We start from the raw sequence: 22,491 nt of genomic DNA on the forward strand, positions 1-22,491 counted from the left end.
TGACTTTGCAAATGTATCGAAATCTGGTATAGACTGTGACAAACCTTCCCTCCATTTTTCCAATGTATTAAGTTATCTCTGGGTTGTGATTTGTGTTAAATATTAAATGACCATTCTGTCCCTCCTGTCTATACTATCCCTTTTAGTGTTAATTGCATTTTACTAAAGCTCGTTATATATTTTTATAAACTTCCTGTGCTCTCTGGTATTGATTCTGTGCTTGGTTATCTCAACAGGAAATGATGTTCTGTATTTGGAGCCACTTCTGGTCACTACTGCGAGGAAGATCTCTCACTCTCTGCTACACTTCGAGTCTGCTTCAGAACTTGGGCTCTGTCACAGTGAGTTTTCAGTGTGTTGGTGTGACTTTGGGATATGGAAGGAAAGCAGTGCAACAGTAATAATCCAAGTTGACATAGCAAGAATGTCATAACTTCATGCAAAACTCTGGTCAGGAAATCCCTAGCTATAGCGATTTTCATTAGTAATACTGTTATTGAGAAATCAAAAGCCAGCCACTGATTCTTGAAATTTAGTGAAAAAGTTCTCTTGCAAGCACCAATATATTGTAAGAAAGTTTACATTTGAAAGGAGGTAATTGTGAATATCTGCAGATGGTCTGGTCTGGTGCTGTATGCAAAAGTATTGGGGAAACTCAGTAGGTCGTGCAGTATCCACAGGAATGTTTTGGACCTGAGCCCTTTGATGAGGATTTAAATAGCATGAATGAAGACTGTTTTCAACATATTTATATAGATAGTTTGGAACTTGTTCATCTACTGATCTGGAGCCACAACACTGGCCATCCTTGAACGCGCAGTTCTATTTCAGGAGTGAGGATTCTGATTTTCCACATCCAGCTTACCTCATTGAGCAAATCTTTTAGTTTTAGAACTGGTGGCTATTTTGTAGAAATGTTCAGAATGCCCAAATACCACTAGTAACACAACCTTGTGCATTTTGAAGGGTGGGAAGAAGCCGGAGCACCTGGAGGAAACTCACGCAGACATGGGGAGAAAGTACAAGCTCCTTGCACTCAGCGCTGGATACGAACCCGGGTTGCTGGCACTGTAATAGCGTTGCATTAAAGCACCATGCTAACTGTGCCGCCCATGTTATTTTGCTTGGAATGATTTTTTTTTATTTTGCTCTTTTCCTCTTTAGGGCTACATGCTTTTATAACCATGGATGATTCATCTTGTTTTATGAATAGAGAGCAAATGTTTCCATCCTACTAAAATGTTATTTAAAAACTCATATTTGTGAGATGGCAATATCCGTTTGTCATTCTGTATTTATTCCTCATGATATGGGTTGCTATACATTGAGGTCAAATGCATATAGGATGACCACATTACACATACTTTTGTTCAGCCTCCACTCTTCTGATTGCCTGTCACATCAATTCTGTAAGCTAGGAGTGGCAAATTGCAGCCCGTTGCCCATTTTTAAGTGGCCCATTAGAAAAGAAAACGGCAGAACCTGCTGTTGATGTGGACTCGTGGGGAGCAAAGTCTCAGCGCTCCCCCATGGGGTTCAACCACCCAGTCCATCTGCCATTGGCTCTGTACAGGCTTTTAACAGCCTGTTAAAGGAGCTGGCAATGGTTGAAAACTGTTGGACTTAATATTGTTGGGCCTGTGGCTCCTATTTTTCTGTTGTTTCGAACTCCACGTAACGAGCAGCAATAGATAATGAAGCAGATTATGCTTAATTTTAAAATGCTAATTTTATTTCTAACTCTTAAACTAAAGTCTTAACTTTTACGCTATCCGTAACAGTAAATGTATCCCCAGCAATGCACAGGTGTTGTGTGTGTATGTGAGATGTATACCCAAATCTTTACAGTCCAGGCCAAAATCCAAGAAGTTACTGTACTGTGACAAACCTTCCCTCAGTTCTTTCATTGTATCAAATTATCGCTGAGCTGTAACTTGTATTGTGTGTGTGTGAAATGTTAAATGATAACTGCGACCATTCAGTCCCTCCTACAGTGACTGGGCTGTCCCAGTATCTCAAAGTATGTTCACTGCATTAGTTGTGCCCCTTTACCGAAACCAAACCCTTTGACACAAAATATTTAAACTCATCCCTAATGTCAGCAAATTTGAAACTTTCTTTGTTTCCAAGTCTCTCATCTTTTTGGATACAGGTATCTGGAGCTGCCTCTTTCTTTTTCTTCAGCTTATAACAATTAGCCATCACGTGACCAGGTTTTCTACAATAATGACAATGGGGACCTGAAGGTTTTTCCTTTTCCTCTTTCCCTTCATCTTTAATTCTTACATTATTTCCTGTCTTATTTTCAATTTACTGGATGAACCACATTAACCTTTTGAAAGAGTTTATTGGGTGTAAATTTAACCTTGTGGGTCAGAGCATACTCATCAGCTAACTTAGCAGATTCTTGCCAAGTTCCTACTTCTCTTTCATCTAAGTATGATTTCATATCATTAAGAGCACATCTTTTGATTTCTTCAACTAACATCAGTTCTCTTAATCTGTTGTAATTATTCTTTATTTCTTTTGATGTGCACCATCGGCCAAAGCACACAGCTTTTTCATAGGCAAGATTGATTCATTGATCCCCTCAAATACCTGAATTTTTGTTTGTAAGCTTCAAAACCCTATTCGTAAGCTTTAAGCGTGGTGTAGCGACTGCTGCGGCAGCGCTACCGAATAAAGAGATGTTCACACTGCGTGAGGGCTAACTAAAGAATGACTTTATTGGTTTCAATTTGCCGTGTCTTCACGCTGGCCTGCCCACTTCTGGTGACGTACCCGCTGGCTTCCGGAAGTGACATCATCATTGTGTCATGGTGTCACTCTCTGGCCAGTGGGCTGCTGTGTGGAAGTGGAGGGCTCCTTAGCCCATACATGGCGCTAGGCGCAGGGTCCTCTGCAGTGAAAGGGAGCCTGCACCATCTTGGACCAGCTGCGTGTTGCGGCGATTCCACCCATTTACTCGGTCCACTACAGCACAATATTTAGCCTTTGGGAAGTCTACCTCTGTGCTTGACCTGGGGGTCAGGGGTCGGCAGGTTGGAGTCCTTTGAGGCGGTCGACTGTGAATCTGTCCTGTTGGCTACCAATGTCCAATTTGAACACCACACCGTCTCTCCGCAGTACCTTGAAAGGGCCTTTGTACAGGCATTGTAGGGGGGTCCCTTGCTGTCCTCTGCGTACGAAAACGTAGTGGGTGGACTGCAGATTCGCTGGAATGGGGCTGGGTGGCGAGCCGTGTTTGAATGGTGGTGGAGGGGTTGTCCACCCGCTTGCTCTCTAAAGCACTGGTCTGTGGACCGGGGGGTTGAAATATAGGTCCCCAGGGATGGAGTGCACCATACATCATCTCTGTGGACAATGCTGGCAGGTCCTCCTTCGGTGCTGTGCAGATCCTGAGCAGTATCCACAGGAGCTCTCCAATCCAGTTCGTCCAGTCAGTCAGGCTTTCAACGCAGCCTTCAGGTGGTAGTGGAACTGTTTGACCAGTCCGTTTGCATGGGGATGGTAAGCTGTAGTATGGTGGAACTGCCTGCCACAGAATTTCGCCAGGTTGGACCAGAGGGAGGAGGTGAACTGCACTTCTCAGTCTGATGTGATGTGGGTCGGAACTCCGACATGCATGACCCAGGTGGCGAGGAAAGCCTGGGCACATGTCTTTGTGTTGCACATAGCCATGGGTCTCGCCTCTGGCCAGTGGGTGAATTTGTCGATGCTTGTGAACAGGTACCTCATACTGGGAGGGGGCCGATGATGTCAACATGGACATGTTCGAACCTGCATTGTGCCAGATCAAAAGTCTGTTGGGGTCTTTGGTGTGCCAGTGCACCTTGGCGTGCTGGCACTGTAAGCAGGCTCACAGGGAAACATCTTGGCGGAGTCTATGCCACACAAACTTGTCAGAATGCAAGCGGACTGTAGACCTTATGGAGGGGTGCGATAAGCCGTGGATCTGGTCAAAAACCCGGTGGAGATGTCGCACAGCAGGGTTGGTTCTCCTGGTGCTGGCCATCCAGTACGCCTGGGCATCTGCGTCATCACTCTGGTCCTTGAGCCCTCCACAGGTTGTGGTGACAGAAGGCCGGGACAGTGCTTTGGCTACTATGTTGGCCTTGTCGGCGACGTGACGGATATCCTTGGCGATTCCGATACGTAGGAGAGGTGCCATTGTTGTCTTGCCGATCATGGGTCCGAGACCTTGCTCAGCATGTAGATCGTTCTCCCCTCTAGCATGTAGTGGAAGAGCCGTATCGCCAGGTACAAGGCCAGCAGATCGTGGTCGAACGCACCGTTTGCGCTCTGGTGTTCGGAGGTGCTTACTAAAGAAGGCGAGAGGTTGCCAGTGCTCGTTGATCCATTGCTCTAGCACTGCACCCACCGCTCTGTCTGAAGCATCCGTTGTGATGGCTGGGGGGAGGTGGGATCCGGGTGTGCCAATACTGTGGTCTTTCCCAGTGCTGACGGTGGCGTGGAAAGCCTCTGTGGATTCCGGTGTCTATTGCAGCATCGTCGCCGAGTTTGACGAGGCCGAACAGGGGTTACTGAGGGTACCGCTCGCAGGATGAAGCGATGGTAGAAGTTGACCATCCCCAGGAACTGCTGTAGTCCGTTGGTCGTGCGCAACTCAGGGAAATTCTGGATGGCTTCCACCTTGTCAGGTAGTGGTGTGGCGCCTACTAGGGTGACGCAATGCCCCAGGAAGTCTGTGGTTTCTATGTGGTGCTCCACACCATGTAGCAGGTTGGTGCCATGAAAGTTTAGTGCCAGTAAAGCTGGATATTTGACTAGTAGGGAGGCGTTCTCGTCTTGGTCCAGGGCATGGATTCCCATTAGCAGGAAAGATCGCCTCTGCAGGGTGACAGGGAAAGACTGAAAAGTTGTGGCATTTACTAACTGCCATCTTGTCATGACTACCAGTAGTTTGTGAGCCCAGAGGAAATCCACTGTGAGTAGTGCCTGTCCCATGGCCGCTACAACATAGAAACATAGAAACATAGAAGATAGGAGCAGGAGTAGGTCATTCGACCCTTTGAGCCTGCTCCGCCATTCAACGAGATCATGGCTGATCTTAAAGTTCAGTACCCTGTCCCCGCCTTCTCTCCGTAACCTTTAATACCCTTATACTGAAGAAATATATCTAATTCCCTCTTAAATATATTTAATGAACCTGCCTCTACTGCCCTCTGTAGCAATGAATTCCACAGATTCACCACCCTCTGGGTATAGAAATTCCTCCTCATCTCGGTCCTAAATGGTTTGCCTATTATCCTCAAACCATGGCCCCGGGTTCTGGATTTTCCCATCATTGGAAACATCCCATCTGCATCCTTTCTGTCCAGTCCTGCCAGAATTTTATATGTCTCTATGAGATCCCCTCTCAATCTTCTAAACTCCAGGGAGTACAATCCCAATTTGTGCAATCTTTCCTCATAAGTCATTCCAGGTATCAGCCTGGTGAATCGCCTCTGCACTCCCTCCATTTGAATCGCCTCTGCACTCCCTCCATGGATGGTGACCAGGCGGGTTCCATAGCTGGAAATGCAGGACCCATTGGCTGCTTGCAGGGGAAAGCCTTTTGTGTCTCGCCTCAAAGTGCATGGGCGGGATGAGGTTATTCTCCACACCTGTGTCAACGAAGAAGTCCCACTTGGTTCTCTGGTCTCTGAGGTGGTTTAGGCCTTACTGTGTGCCAACCGGCGAGGCCACTATCGGAGGCCAGCCTGTCCATTTCCCATTGCCGTGTTGGTTTTGGCGGTGGGGTATAAGCACAGGGGGTTTGTACTGCTGGGCGTTCCTGCCCCATTGGCGGTGATAGAAACAGTAATCATTTTTCTTCTCCGCGCTCCCTTCACGTTCCTGCTGTGTCGCAGCTATTGCTGGTGTTTCTAGTGAACTGGACAGGGTGACGGCACCAATTGTGTAGACTGGTTGAATGTGGAGAGAGCTCTGCTGTGGCGTGTGGAACAGCCTGTTTGCCTCCTTGGCTTTGAGGGGTGGGGCACTGAAATCCATGTCCAAAACTGCCGAGGAAACGTGAACTGGTAGTTTTAATAGGAATAGGACCTCGAACAGTCTGTGTGGTCATCTGCCAGGGCCACCATCTCGTGCATGAGCTCGGAGGGGAAGGCCCTGTGAGGATTCTGATGGCTCGCTCATGCAAGCTGAGCTCGAGGGAGTTGAGGAGGAAACATTGAAACTGCTCGTACTTGCGCTCAATCAGTGGGTTTTCTATGAAGGAACTTTCTTTGGCAGCTGATGACGTGCCAGAACTTGGTGTCCTCTGAAATAATTTCCCTGATGTGGAATTGTGACTCAGCCAGCTGTAGCCAGTTCCTGGGCTGGCTTGCCCAGAACAGCTGGAGATGTAAGCCCACCACGTTGGTTGCCGACATTGCAACTGTGGATTCAGCTGGTTGCTGCATTTGCGTGTGATAGATTCTGGTTTCAAAATGCTGTGGCAGCGCTACCAAGTAAAGAGATGTCCAGACTGCGTGAGGGTGAACCAAAGAATAACTTTATTGGTTTGAATTCGCCACATCTCTGTGCTACGCAGAAGTGGAGCGCTTTATAGTCTCCACATGGCACTAGGCATGGGCTCCTTCTCAGCAGTGAAGGGGAGCCCACGCCATCTTGGACCAGCCATGTGTTGCAGCAATTCATCCTGTTTACCTACGCGGTCGCTCAGCCTATTACAACAGTCTACTATCTCAATAACCAGCTTGTTCTGAGATAAGGGCTGGGTGAACCTGCTGTGTTTTCCCTTTAATTACATTTTGTAACATGAGGGACACTGATCTCGTGGCCATTTTAAACTTCCAGCTACCTTTTCAAAATTTTGGAAGTATTTATCAATTTCATTTTCATCAAATGGAGGAACTAACCTCACCTCTCCAACTACAAACTTCTCAATCAGAGTAAAACCCTGTTTTGTCTCTGCTCTGCCTTGAACCTCCTCTGTCTCTCTAACTCCATTTGCATTCTTCTTTCCTCTGCCTCATTTGCCTCTCTGCATCCTCTTGTGAGAAGTGCCTTCACGTTCACAAAATATGCTCGAGACAAAAGTTGAGAACAAAGAACATTTTTTACAACATTGCAAGGTTGGGTACTCTCTCCCTACCTTGGGAAAGTACACCGAGAGGGCGGGAAGCTTCTTTGTTTTTATACATCTTTCAATTCACCTCCCCTTACATTTTTCTTACATTTATCCTTCTTGGATTGGTTTGGCACTTTTCCCTATTTGCCTGACTCTTGACTGACTCCGACTTTCTCCTATCCCGTACTCACACCTCCTTTCCTCACCCCCTATTAAACAAGCTCTTTGTGTGTACGTGCATATTTCTTAAATTCCTCTGTTATCTTGTTTACTCTCTGCTGTTTTTCATGCGCCATTTTACACAAAGAACATTTTAGCTTTTTTCTTGCTTTTTCTTTCTACCTTCTATAACTGTTTCAGAACTCCTAACATTAAAATAATAACTGTTTCTAAACTCCTGCAATTAAAATAACCATTTCTAAACTCCTTCAATTAAAATAATAACTGTTTCTAAACTCCTACAATCCACCCCTTAAAAAGAGCTACGCTTTCAAACCTGTCTAAATAATAGAGGTTCCTTTTTCCCATAGTTTCAGAAGGTTCTCTGCCGCCTCAGCATAATCCTGTTGTTGCAGAACCATAATGGGACTGATTTGTCGAATGGCTCGTCTCACCAAACACTGGAGGCAAGGAAGGATGCAAGGGATCAGTATTAAGGCAAGAAGTATAAAAGCAGAAAAGATAAGTGCTGAATGTATCCATGACAGGAGCCACTAAACCATGTAGACAACCATGAGCCAATGGCGGGGTGCCATGTTTGCACAGGGACATGGGAGAGTTTCCGTATACCTGAAGAGATATCTTTAACAGCTTGTCCATTATTATCAATTGTAAGGCAGCAATTGGAGAGATTCAGCTTGCCACACACACCACCTTCTGCAGCCAATAAATAGTCAGGGCTAGGCGGTTCTGATAAACGGTAGCCTGGATTTGCTGTTGTTCCTCTGCCAACAAATCTAAGGCAGTAGCTGTCTGGTTAGTAATTATTTCTAGGACAGCCTGCAAACGGATTAGACAATTAAGCATGTAAATTGGAGTTCGGTACCCACATGAACCATCCTGTGCCCACGTAGCCGGTCCATAGTATGAAATTATGCGTTCAGGGGGCCAATCATCCCCCCATTTGCTGATCTCAGCCGAACGGCGTTGTATGGGGGAATGTAATCGAGTGGAAATATGTTCATCAGAATCTGGAGGAAGAAGATGGCAATGTGGTTGAATCATACCAATACAACAAGTGCCACTCCAGTTGGGTTCAAGGTATGTATAAGCCATATTCCCACAAATCCAATATAAGCCGTCGGGTGCATAGCTGGAAGGATGTCAGCACAGGAATGGCCTGATAAAGGTTGAAACCAGTGCAATTCCAAAACTCAACGTCGGCAAGGTCAGATGTGTCATTAATGGGAACCAAGGGAACATCTGATCGATTAGAAAGGGACAGGAAGCCGGTAGGCAGGGTTGGAACCCAATTTCCACTAGTGATATTATTCCAGCGCCGGCAAGCCAAATCGCCCTTTGGGTACCTGCCGTGTTCTTTTACCAAGCACTCAAAGCCTTGTGGATGATTTTCCAACTTCAAAGACTCATGGGATCGACCAGAAGTGCTAGTGGAAAGATTGGAGGCAAGAAGTGTACGATCATCTAATGGCTCACCTCTCCATGGCCAAGTTCCATCCCGGGTTGGGCCGCTACAAATCCAACAGTTACGGACCCCAAGCTCCTGGATGGTAAGTTGATGTAAATCAATGCCTATTGGCTTGTATTCTTGCCCTCTCGTACAAGTTCTTTTGAGACTCATGTGGCAAAACGGTGATCATGTTGGTACCACTATACTTAGAACCTGCCCGCAGTGAAATCAGAGGCATAGCAGGGTCCCGGGGAGGGGGGCAGGACGGGAAGAATCTATTTCTTGACCTACCTAGGGGAGAACCCTCTCCTAGACTTAGAAAAATGGTATATGTCTCGGAGGCAAAAGAACAATTGTCGTTCTTTCTTGGGACTGCACAACCCTCCTTCGTCCCTGTCCACTTCTCAAAATACTTTATCTCCCTAAGCTCAACATTACCCGAAATGCTGCCCCTCTTCCAAAAGGACTTAACACATTGGGAACAAGACGGAGTGGAGGCGAAAGCAATGGGGAAAATAAAGAAAAATACAAACTAGGACATTATTATTATACACAAATCAAATTTTTCGTCGCAGGGTGAGCTTGAGGTCGCTAGGATATCGCTCCGACTGCCAATATGAGCCTTCTAGGTCAGTGGAGATATTCTCGAGGGGCTGGTGATAACGTTTCACCCTCTGGACATGAGTCCACCCTTTTTTACGCGTTCATACAGCAGTATCTGTAACTAGAAGGACACAAAAAGGACCATCCCAGGTTGGCGACAATTTAACATCTTTCCAACTCTTTATCAATACCCAGCCACCGGGTTGAATGGTATGTATGGGGAATTCCAAAGGCGGTGTCTGCGCTAGAATCCTCCTTCTCAGATCAGCCAACGTGGTGGAAAGTTCCTGCAGATACTTAGATATAAATTGGTCATTTGGCTGCGGTATTGGGAGGTCTGTATGGGAGCCCAGATAAGGAAGGCCGAACATCATTTCATACGGGGAGACGGCAATATCACGATGGGGAGCGGTACGAATACAAATGAAAGCCAGGGGTAAACATTTAAACCAGGAGAGATCTGTCTCAGCACACAGGCGGGTGAGCTGAAGTTTACTCCCATGGATGCCTCCTTTGCGTCCTCATCTGCCTGTCTGTTACCTTGGTCTTCGGGACTTTCCCCTACCTGATGTCCCCGGACATGGACCACGGCCACCTCCTTAGGCAGCATTAAAGCATCCAAACATTTGGTTATTAAATTTTCATGGACTAATTTTTGGCCCTTTCCTGTAATTAACTGTAATTCCTTCCAAATTTTTCCAAAGGTATGTACAACTCCAAAAGCATATTTAGAATCTGTGTAAATTGTTCCTACTTTCCCCTGCAGTCCCTGGAAGGCTCGACACAGCGCATATAATTCTCATGTCTGAGTTGACCAGAGACCGGGGAGGCGACCAGCTTCGATAACAGAACCATCTTTTCCATCCACTATGCCATATCCACTGTAACGAGTTCCTTCTATACAATGAGAAGAACCATCTATAAACCATCTCTCTCCCTCACATAGAGGCTCATCCCCTAGATCGCTCCGGATCTTAGTCTGCAAATCTATTATTTCCAAGCACTCATGTTCCATCTGATCATAGGCTGTCTCACTTGACGGAGATACTAAGAATGCAGCTGGGTTCTGGTCCTGATTAGTAACCAGCGTCAGGTCATCTCGGTCCATCAAAATTGTCTCATATTTTAGAATTCTTGAATCAGTCAACCACCTCCCCGGTATGGACAGTCATGGGTGCGCCAAAGGTAATCTTTCGACCCTCTTCTACCAGGACAGCGGTGGCAGCAATAGTCTGGACACACTCCGGCCATCCGCGGCAAACTGGGTCCAATTCTTTGGACAAAAACGCCACTGGTTGCTGGACCCCTATTCGCTCCTGGGTCAATACACCCGTAGCTGTCCCATCCTTTGCATTAGTAAATAAGTCAAATGGTTTATTCAAATCAGGTAATGCCAACACTGGAGCCTTGGCGAGACAACTCTTTATCCTCTTAAATCCCTCCATTTCTTCCTCTGTCCAGACAACAAGAGAATTATCTAGGCCAGCTAACTTATCATCCAAAAATTTTACCAAACTAGAATAATTTTCTATCCAAATTCAGTAATATCCCACCAGACCAAGGAACTTCCTGAGCTCTCGGGCATCCTTGGGAGGTGGGACCTGCAAAATGCCACATATTCTCTCCGGGCTTATTCGCTGACACCCCTGACTAATTAGATGGCCCAGGTATTTTACCTCTGGCTGCACAAATTGCAATTTCGCCTCACTTACTCTCAGCCTCTATTCTCCCAGAAAGTTTAACATATCCACTGTATAATGTTTGACAGCCTCCTGTTCTTTTCCTGTGATTAATAAATCATCTACATATTGTATTAGTTGATAGTCTGATCTTTTTGGAGCTTCTTCCAACACTTGTTCTAATACCTGGCCAAACAGATTAGGGGACTCTGTAGAGCCTTGCGGGAGAACTGTCCAGCGATACTCGTTCTTTCGTCCAGTATATGGGTTTTCCCATTCAAAGGCAAACATGTCCCTATTACCCTCATCCAGAGGGCAAGCCCAAAAGGCGTCTTTCAGGTCTATCACACTAAACCATTTACTATTTGGATCTATTTTTCCCATAATTGTATAAGGATTAGGCACAACGGGGTATCGGGCCAAAATCACCTTATTTAATTCTCATAGGTTTTGTACCAGCCGATAAGTATCGTCTGGTTTTCGTACTGGCAGTATTGGGATGTTAAAGGGGGACATACAGGGTTCGAGTAACCCATCCAATAATAATTGATCAATTACGGGTTGCAGTCCCTTCCTTCCCTCCATTGGGATGTGATATTGCTTTTGACTGACAATCTGATTGGGGTCTTTTAGCGTGACCCGAAGTTGGGGAACATCCAACCCCCCTCTATTTCCCTTCTTGGCCCACACCTTGGGGTCGATCAACTCGCGATCTTGTGTCAATGTGTAGAACTGGACCCCAATTCCCTTTCCTTGAGGCCAGGTCCCGATACCCAATAAATCCTGCAAATCCCGTCCCAGCAGACAGACTCCTGCCTGGGGAACCAGTAGAATGTCTCCCCTTATTACTTTTCTCCCCATTTGTATCCTAAGGCCCCTTAATTCAAGAACCTCAAAGTTAGATCCCCCGACCCCTGAAATAATCACCCTCCCATTAAAAACTGTTCCCTTGGGTTTGGTTAAAATACTAGATCGAGCAGCTCCTTAGCCTACCATAAAAATCATATCTTCTTTGTTGGGTCCTATGTTTAAGTTTACCAATGGTTCTCCATGCTGCCCCATGGCACTCTTTACGAGAGAACCCTGACTCCCCTAATCTTCCTCCTCCATCAGGACATAGGATAGTGTGTCTCTGGCCCTCTGGGGCCATTCCCTCTTGAAGTGTCCCTCTCTTTTATAATAGTAACAAACCTTGGGCCCTGTCTGCCATCCTTTGTTGGGACCACCTCTTGGAGCCCCCGCACGTGGTTGGGGACCCTGGGGTTCGTCCCATCCTTCAAATCCTGGCCCTCCTCTTTCTCTCATTCCCATCCATCCACCCGGACCATTGGTCCGGTGTCTTTGACTTCCCTGCTGTCCATTTACGACTTCCTTTACTGCCTGCATTAATATCTTCGCCTTTCCTTTCTGCTTATCCTCACTCCTTTGGACATATGCCCTTTGGAATATTTGTAGGAGCTGGGATAATCCCTGTTCATGCCAATTTTCAGTCTTTTGAAGTTTCTTTCGTATATCTGGGGCTGCGTTTGTAATAAATCCTGTCAAAACTAATTGTTCCCCAACTGGTGACTCTATATCCAATCCTCCATTTTGTTGTATTGCTGCCCGCAGTCTAGTCAAAAAGGCCGAGGGGGTTTCCTCTGGGCCCTGGGGAACCTCGAATGCTTTCTTAAAATTTTGTCCTTTTGGTACTGACTCCCTCACTCCCTTTATCAGGTTCACCCTGTATTCTTCCATCCGGGTGTGAATTGACCTCCCTGGTGTACCCGATCCCACACCCTAATTCCAGCTTGTCGAATCATTCCTCTCTCATCTAAAAAAAAATAAAGCTTTGAATATAGACATTAACTCGTCCCAGGTGTAAATGTTAGGTCCCAGAAACTGATCTAATTGCTCCGCACAGGCTTGAGGATCTTCAATTAAAGACTTCATTTCCCGTTTAAAATTTCTCACTTCTGTGCTAGTCAAGGGGACATTTACAAAGCCTATTCCACCCCCTGGACCTCCCAAGGGTACCTCGCGAAGGGGAAACATTTGCGCCTGAGAAGGGTCCGGTCCCCAGGCTCCTGATGGAACTGGATCTTCCTTATGATGTCTGGGACCCAAAGCAAATTCCCCGGCCTTCTCTTCATGAAGTTTTTCACACTGGTCTTCTAATAATCCCACACAGTTTGGGTTATATACCTGGGGGTTAAGAGGCGGCGGAGGACCCTTAGCTTGTAACCTAGTCCTTATCGTGTTTTCTCGTTCATTTTCATTGATGAGTCTCGGAGGGGTTGGAGAGGCAGACATAGGAAGGGGAGGATAAAGCGGGCGGGGAAGAGAGGGCAAGGGAGGAGCCGGCTCAGGAAATGGTGGAGGTAATGCCTGCAAGGGGTCCCAATTTTCAGGAAGAGGAGCCAAAGGCTCCTGTTCCTTAGATTTCGCCAGATCCCTTGTATTCATCACCATCTGGTCAAATTCTACAAACAACTAGCAGGCAGCATAATCTCTACTTTCGGAGTCCTCGGGTCTATACTCATAAAGCCAGGTATTCAACGCCTGGCATACCCAATCCTCATCCGAACCATATTTTGGCCAAAATACTGAAGACCCCTTAATTGGATACTCAGGCCACTCGTGGCAACAGTACTGGATCATTTTCTTTTTATCTTTCCCACGGATTTTTCCCGCACCCCAATTCATTAATTTCCTCCCCAATGGGCTTCCCGGGGGAATTCTATCAACCGGTCCTATTCTCAGACCTTTCATTTTGCTCCCTCCCCCACCCATGGTGGATAAAGTTGCCTCCCCAATGGGCTTCCCGGGGGAATTCTATCAATCGGTCCTATTTTCAGACCTTTCTTTTTGCTCCCTCCCCCACCCATGGTGGATAAATCATTCTTACCCGGCTGTCGAGCCTTCCCAGCACGTCACTCGCACGGCTGTCCCGTCCTTTGTTCTCAAAGTCTCTTCTCGGATATCACTCGCTACGTCCACTGGCCGGACACTCGATGACCAGGAGTCCGGCTAAATCAGCCGGGGTGCACCAACCCCCTTTCAGACAAGCACCAGTCAGTGGAGAGAGTGTGATCCTGGACGAGCCCCCAAGTTGTGAGAAGTGCCTTCACGTTCACAAAATATGCTCGAGACAAAAGTTGAGAACAAAGAACATTTATTTACATTCACAACATTGCAAGGTTGGGTACTCTCCACCTACCTTGGGAAAGTACACAGAGGGCGGGAAGCTTCTTTGTTTTTATACATTTTTCAATTCACCTCCCCTTACATTCTTCTTACATTTATCCTTCTTGGATTGGTTTGGCACTTTTCCCTATTCGCCTGACTCCTGACTGACTCCGACTTTCTCCTATCCCATACTCACACTCCCATACTCACACCTCCTTTCCCCACCCCCTATTAAACAAGCTCTTTGTGTGTAAACGTGCATATTTCTTAAATTCCTCTTATCTTGTTTACTCTGTTCTGCTGTTTTTCATGCGTCATTTTACACAAAGAACATTTTAGCTTTTTTCTTGTTTTTTCTTTCTACCTTCTATAACTATTTCAGAACTCCTAACATTAAAATAATAACTGTTTCTAAATTCCTGCAATTAAAATAATAACCATTTCTAAACTCCTTCAATTAAAATAATAACTGTTTCTAAACTCCTACACTCTAACCATTTTTTTTAACTCAAACTTTTTCCTCTAACTCAATTTTATAAACCTAATCCTTTCCAATACCAGCTGCTGCTTAATGGATTTACTCTTAGGAAATTCTCTAACTTCGCATCTTCAAATTTTCTCCTCTCTACATATTTCCTTACTATAATTTCTTTTATCTCCACTGTTCTCGTGGATAATTTTCCTTTAGCAAGTCCCAACTGTTGAGCAATATTCAACAAATCATCCTTTGTTGCCTTCTGCAACTCTGCAGGAGATGGTGACACCAAAATCCGTTCAATATCCATCGCTGCTTTTACACGCACACCCAAGCCTCTGAATTAGCTTGCAAAAAGGAATTAAAATGTTATCGATCACAAAGCTCCAAATTCTGTTCTGCACATACAATATAAGCTTCCTAATTTGTGTGTGTGTGTGTGTGTGTGTGTGTGTGTGTAGTATTGGCTGCTACAGACTCATGGATTCTTCTTGCATTGCCTTTGAAGAAATGTCCATCCACACGAGCTGTGGTCAAAACACTTCTGGTCCTTTTGTTGGCAAGACTTGAACTGGGCGGCCTCCACGAAGCTTCCAAGACCCTGACACTGATCTCTCCAAGTAACTTCACTGCTAGTCACGCTTAAAATGAAATAGTCTCTCCAAGTGACCCCCATTGTTTGTCACAATGAAAATGAAGCACTTTGCTTCCCAAAAAGACCCTCCTGGCACATTGAAAAGGCCCAGTCTTTCACAGAGCCGGCATTGCTCTGAATTACACAGAATGGCTGGGCTACAAGAGCTGCTTCAAAAAGCTGTTTTCTCCAGCAGTCAGAATGGTTTTCCCTTGCAAAATCACAATGTCTTTGACAATGTATCGAATTCTGGACAGACTGTGACAAACCTTCCCTCAGTTCTTCCAGTGTATCGAATTATCACTGAGCTGTGACTTGTGCTTGTGTGAAATGTTAGCTGTGATCATTCAGTCTCTCCTGTCTTACAGGAAATAACCCATTTTACTAAAACGGGAGTTTGTAAAACTGTATATGGCCCACAACCAAAAAGGTTTTCCCACCCCGACTCTAAGCCCTTGGATTTGGACAATGAAGCTCAAGCACATTGTGTCATCTTTGATTTTGGCACTATCAAGTTTGCAGACCCAACATGGTGTTTAACAAATTTGAATCATTAACACTGCCCCAAAATTAGCACATTGAGAACTGGTAAAGATTCTGCTATTTATTCAGAGGTAATGGTTGTTATTCTTGGAAAGCAGTTCTTGTGATAATGTTAATGTTGAAGATATCTACGAGAGGCTGAATTCGAAGAAAAAAATGGAGTTAATGTTTCAGGTTGGGTATCTGTTTTTAGAGCTGGAAATATGACATTGTGGCATTTTTTAACATTTCTCTGGCAGGGAAAAGCAGGAAGGAAAGGAAAGAAAGATGATGAATGACAGCAGGAAATGTTAAGTCAATAGAACAGGGTACAGCACAGAAACAGGCCCTTTGGCCCACATCCCTGTGCCCAACATGAATTCTTGTCAAAAGGGAAGTATAATCGAATGAAAAGAATCAAAAGGAGGGCTGTTGGGGCAGGTTTTCTCCGCATTGGTGTTTACAATTACAAAAATTGTCTTCTCCAAAAATGTGGCAGGGGCCTGAAATTCTGTGCATATAAAGGCAGAGACTATCATCACATTTAGAAAGTACTTGGATATAGGCTTGAAGAGCTATGACTTACAGGTCTGCAGACCCAGTGTTGGAAGCTGTTTTTAATTTTAGAGACACAACAAGGTAACTGGCCTGTCTGTGCTGCCCCTAAACACCAATTAATGTACAAATCCCATACTATTTTGGAACATGGGTGGAAACCCATGCAGTCATGGGAAGAATGTTCAAACTCCTTACAGATAACGGCAGATTCAAACACAGGTCACTGTCGCTGCAATAGCGTTGTGCTAACACCTATCCAACCATGCTGCTCCAGGTTTGGATTGCCATTTTTGATTAGTGCAGAGGTGGTGGGCTAAATTTTGTAAATGTTCTCCAATGCGATGTGACTGACTGTACCCAGATACATGTGTCCAGGTGAATTTTCATTTTGGAATTGAAAGCAGACATTACAAGTATAACTCATGGCTGATCAATAGTTTAATTCCATTTCCTTGTTTACTGAGACTCTTGTTGATCTCAGTTTAATGACTATTATTAGAGCTCTCCTTTTGAAAGAATGATCCATAGTTCTACTACAGTTTGCTTCAAGCTTTTAAATCCAGAATGGTCTCATTGTCCTAGTCCTCTAACACCTGTGAAAAATATTTTTCCCCTCGAGTTTGTTCAAAATCTTCCCTTGATCTAAATTCTAGCCTTGGGTCTGTGTTGCTACCTCAGGTATTTTAGACTTATATTGGCAGCCAATTCAGGGATATAATTGTCAATTTCAATTGTTAGGTGCTTTGTTGTGTGGACAAGCAAGGAATACTATCCTGGCCCAATCCCAGTCCGGAAACTGTTCTGTTCTTCAGTGGACGTGTGGAGCCACCTCATGACAGCCTCGAGGACCTGAAAGATGACTTATCCATGAGATCTTTTTGTCACCCAGAGATGGAAGAAGAGAAGGATGAGGTGCGGGTCTTCCATACCATTATGTTCATGTTGGTACCAGAGTTGCTGTTCAGATATTTATCTGGGCAACAGGAAAATGTCATGCTCTTACATGCTCAAGATTAACTGTTGAGGAAAAGACTTTGCTCTACCTAAGAAATTTTCATTTCAACTAAAAAGTATTATTTTATAAAGAGATTATTTTTAAATTTAGGTGTACAGCACAGTAACAGGCCATTTCAGTCCACAAGTCCATGCCACCCAATTACACCCAATTAGCCCACAACTGTTTTGAATGGTGGAAGGAAACCGGCTCTCCAGAGGAAACCCATGCAGACACAGGGAAAACGTACAGACTCTTTACAGACAGTGCCGAATTTGAACTCCAGTTGCTAGTGGTGTAACAGCTTTGCGCTAACCGCTATTTAACCATGCTGTCCTGTTAAAGAAATTATTTGCAAATGCAAATAGAACATTAACACATAATTACACCATCAATTATCTTTAAAGCTCTGAATATTCACAATTTATTTTGGGGTCTTTAGTTAAAAGATAGATAAATTGATTAATGCATTTCTCAAAAGTGCAGGTCACACATCAGGCATAGATAGGAAGTAAAAGGCAGTCAACATTTCAGGTCATCGGACATCTGGAAAACAGAAGAAAAAGATGGGGTGGGGGGGGAAGGAGGAGAGAAATTTGCTGCACAAACAAGGAACCTGGAAGGACACATGGCTGTGGAAGTGAGTCAGGGTGATCAGACAGACATAGAGCTTGAAAGCAGTTGAGATATCAGAGGGAGAGCAGTGAGCCAGACTCTCATGGAACTTCCTTCCAGGAGAGGAATAAAGCTGCTTCAGGGTGGCATCACTTGTAGGGACAGCAGCCAAATGGAGTTTAACAAGAAGATCTGCTGGAGACTAAAGTGCTGGAGAAACTCAACAGGTCACACAGCAATTTGCAGCAAAAACAGATAGCCAGGAAATGCATGTGGCTAATTGCAGTGGAGACAAATGTGTTGCATGGGCTAGAATTGTCATATGTCCTGTTTAGTGTACCATCACTGTGCTATAGATCCTTTCATTTACTCCCTCCACAATGCCCAATGCCCAAACCAGATCCTTCCATCAGAATGCATCTACTGTATGACTAAACTAGTGTCCTATCACTACCATAGAGGAGCAGACTGCCTATTGCTTTGACCTCCCTCATCTATGGGACTCTTCTAGAAATAGAAGTAGTCTGAGCATTAATCAGTCCTGAACCTCCAGACTTTATGATTTGGCGAATAGATGCTAAATCACTTGAACTTTTTAAAAAAAAGTTCTTCAACAGAGGACAAACATGCGTTTTAACGATTGAAGGTTTGAAATTACTCAGCCTTGGACCTTTTTAGTTTTGTGCTCCGTTACTGCCATCTTGAGCACTGTTGCCATTTAGGAACTCCGATGAGATTGAGTAGAAATGATTCCCAGTGGCAAGAATGGAGTAAGGAAATGAAAAGGTGCAGATAGGAGCTTCAGCGATATTTTTTTAAAATTTATACAAACATCACGGTAGCAAGGCATTTTGGCCCATGAACCCATGCTGCCCAATTACACTCAATTGACCTACTCCCCTGGTTCGTTTTTGAATGGTGAGAGGAAACTGGAGACCCCAGGGTAAAATCCACACAGATATGAGGAGTCAGTGGTCCAATGCTCTGCAGAAACCGCACCACACTGATGCAGCTCGCCAGGATGCTCTCAATAGAGCTCCTGTAGAAAGTTGACAGGATGGTGGCTGGAAGCCTTGCCCACCTCAGTCTTCTCAGGAAGTGCAATCAGTGTTGCGCCTTCATGACAGGTGAGGAGATGTATGTCCTGGACAGGTCACTTTTAAAGTGGACTCCGAGGAAATTGGATAGGCCTCTAAAGGAAAGAAGCTCTTATGTATAAAGAGCCTTAGTCTTTGAAAATAAAAAGTTGAATATGGTTCTAAGTAGTTTGTTGATTTTTTTGATACTGATACCTAGCCCAGGGAAGCTGATGCTCTGTTGCCCAATACCAATCTGGAGTTTGTACACATCACCAATGAAGTTGGACAGGAGAAAGAGGAAAAGACTGAGAGTACTCCGCGGTCAAGGAAACGCAGTGTCACTCGACAATGGAAGCACTTGTCAGGGTCCAATGTCAGCTTCAGCAGGGACACGGGAGGAGGAGAGGAAGATGTGACACAGGTAATGAGAATTAAAATTGATTAATCGTGTTTTCTTTTTATTTTTGATTAACTTTTCCATTCAATCATTTTTTAAATGGCTTGTACTTGGGAATAGTTCATAAATCCATAGATTTTTTTCAAATTTGGATTCTTAATTTAATTTTAATTTAATATAGACAGTCACCACAGTAACAGGCCTTTCTGGCCAACCAACCCATGCTGCCCAAATACCCTAATTAACCTACAACCCTGGTATGTTTTGAAGGGTGAGAAGAAATTGGAGTACCCAGAGGAAATTCACGCAGATACGGGGAGAAGGTAGAAACTCTTTACAGACAGCATGGGATTTGAATCTCGGTCGCTGGTACTGTAATAACAGTGAAAACATGGGTGTTATTTGTCAACCTAGTTTTTTGATAAGAAGTAAGAGCAGGAGTAGGCCATCTGCACATGATGATTGATCCACCATGAATGGCTTCCCTTGCCTGCCTGTTACCCTAATTCCCCTTCCCTTGAAAAATCTATCAATTTCTTAACTACTTTGAATGAGGCTGCGGCTGCCATTTTCTTGGGCAGAAAATATTGGCAATTAGTGTCAATGAATCCCACAGCAGACCTTGAAACCACAAGATTGTGTTTTTGGAGGAGGTACAAAAGAAATTGATAAGGGTAGGGCAGTAGATGTGGTCTACATGGATTTTTGCAAGGTATTTGACAAGGTCTTCCATGAAAGACTTATGCAGAATGTCGTGAGACACAGGATCAGTGGAACCTTGGCTATCTGGATAAAAAAATTGGCTTTTAGGAAGAAAGCAGAGAATAGTAGTGGAAGGAAATAATTCTGCCTGGAGGTCGGTGACTAGTGGAGTGCCGCAAGCATCTGTTCTGGGACCCCTTTGTGATTATTATAAATGACCTGGATGAAGAGGCAGAAGGATGGGTCAGTGTTTGTGGATGACATGAAGGTTGGAGGAGTGGTGGATGGAGCTGAAGGTTTTTGAAGAGGATATAGACAGGATGCAGAGTTGGGCAGAAAAGTGGCAGAGGGAGTTCAATCCAGATAGGTGTGAGGTGATGCAATTTGGAAGGACGAACCAGAAGGCTGAGTACAGGGTTAATGTTCGGTTACTTAAGAGTGTGATTGAACAGAGGGACCTTGGGGGTCCAAATCCATGCATCCCTCAAGGCTGCCGCACAGCTTGATAGGATAGTTAAGAAGGCCTATGGGATTCTGGACTTCATTAATAGGGGGATTGAATTCAGGAGTAGAGAAGTCATGTTGCAACTCTACAAATCTTTGGTGTTCAATTCTGGTCACCTCATTATAGGAAGTATATGGAAGCTATGGAGAGGGTGCATAGGAGATTTACCAGGATGTTGCCTGGATTGGGAAACAAGTCTTATGAGGCAAGTTAGCAGAGCTCGGACTTTTCTCTTTGAATCATAGAAAGATGAGAGGAGACTTGATAGAGGTCTAAAAGATTATGAGAGGCATAGAGAAGATGGACAGCAGCATCTATTTCCCAGGGCAGGATCAGCAAACACTAGAAGACATGTATACAAAGTGAGGTTTAGGGGAGACATCAGAGGTAAGTCTTTTTGCAGAGTTGTGGGTGACTGGAATGCCTTGGTGGGGATGGTGGTGGAGGCAGAAACAGTGGAGGCATTTAAGAGATTCTTGTGCTCTTTTTACTCTGAAAAGCTGCGTTATTGCCGCATATACGATCTGCCTCTGGAAGCTGGCTTTCTTGTTCACACAGAACAGAAGAAAAGCTGGCTGGGTGAGTCCTTTAACACAGCAAGCCGGCTTCTCAAAGCAAAAGAGGCGGGATGTGTACTACAGCCATGTTCCACCTCTGATGCTACCTACATCAGTGGATTAAAGCTGGGTAAGTTCAGGACCCCCCTCCCCCACCATCTGCCTTCAATGTGTTCACACAGCTAGCTGAAGCACTCAAAAGGCGGATAATACCCGACTCCAATCATTTGTCTAAAAGGGGTTTTAGACAGACACATATAACCATAACCATATAACCATTTACGAGCGGAAACAGGCCATGTTGGCCTTTCGAGTCCGCACCGGTTCAAAGAAAAATAGAAGGTTACGGGGTAATGAGGGTTCAGAAAAACTTTTTTTGTGAAGGAATATATGGGTCAGCACAATATTGAGGGCCAAAGGGCCTGTACTTTGCTGTATTATTCTATGTGGCACGAGAGTCAAGTCAGTTTGTATCTGATTGTGGTGATTTTGCAGGTGAGTGGTATTGGTGAAGACCTGGACTTGGAAGCAGATTATATCTGTGATTACCACCTGGAAATGCTGAGCCTCTCACAGGACCAGCAGAACCCAGCCAGCATTCAGTTCGATGACTCGAATTGGCAACTCCACATCTCTTCACTGAAACCATTGGGTCTCAACATCCTCCTCAACCTGTGTTATTCCACCGTCACTGAGCAAATGTGCCGTTTCTCTGATCACCTGTGCAATATTGCCCTGCAAGAGACGTCGGGCACGGCCATGCCAATCCATGTTCCTTGGGGTCTCTGTGAATTAGCTAGGCTCATAGGTATGTAGCTTGTCTTCTGTTTCTAAGGATGTGCTCATTTGAATATGTAACATCATAGAGGATTCGTCTTTCCATTGTGGATTTTTGATCCTAATTTTCCAAAGAAGTATCTGCAGGTATTTAATGTCAAGCTGAGACCATTCACAAATTGGAGGAACGACACCTTGCATAGACATAGAACACAGACCCAGTGCAAGCCCCACATTATTGTGCCGGCCAAATAATCTACTCTAACATCTCTTGAATTTTTTTTTCCATCAGCATTCATTCAGGAAATGGGCACAGAGTTGTGGGAAGTAAAGAAAACAAGAAGAGAGGTTGTAGAACCTGTACAGATTATAGAGGAGAAAGAAAAGAACAATAGATAAATCCTGAGGGCCTGACAAGATATTCCCTTGGACTTTGAGGGAGGCTAGTGAAGAAATTGCAGGGGCTCTGGCAGAAATATTTCAAATATCTTAGCCACAGG

The 22,491-nt window shown here is 44.8% G+C and overlaps 1 protein-coding gene across 11 annotated transcripts in view; it reads left to right on the plus strand.

Moving 5' to 3' along the window:
• The window catches only part of tmem94 (transmembrane protein 94), a 216,987-nt gene that overhangs the window by 68,045 nt on the left and 126,451 nt on the right, over window positions 1-22,491 (plus strand). For all 11 annotated transcript variants that reach the window (XM_069929029.1, XM_069929023.1, XM_069929024.1 and 8 more), the window contains 4 exons: window positions 237-341; window positions 17,104-17,277; window positions 19,271-19,474; window positions 21,710-22,022. In XM_069929029.1, the coding sequence (XP_069785130.1) occupies window positions 237-341; window positions 17,104-17,277; window positions 19,271-19,474; window positions 21,710-22,022 (796 nt within the window). The remainder of the gene's footprint in view (window positions 1-236; window positions 342-17,103; window positions 17,278-19,270; window positions 19,475-21,709; window positions 22,023-22,491) is intronic.

Source organism: Narcine bancroftii, chromosome 3 (genome assembly GCF_036971445.1).
Source record: "Narcine bancroftii isolate sNarBan1 chromosome 3, sNarBan1.hap1, whole genome shotgun sequence".
In the NCBI taxonomy this organism is placed as follows: domain Eukaryota; kingdom Metazoa; phylum Chordata; class Chondrichthyes; order Torpediniformes; family Narcinidae; genus Narcine; species Narcine bancroftii.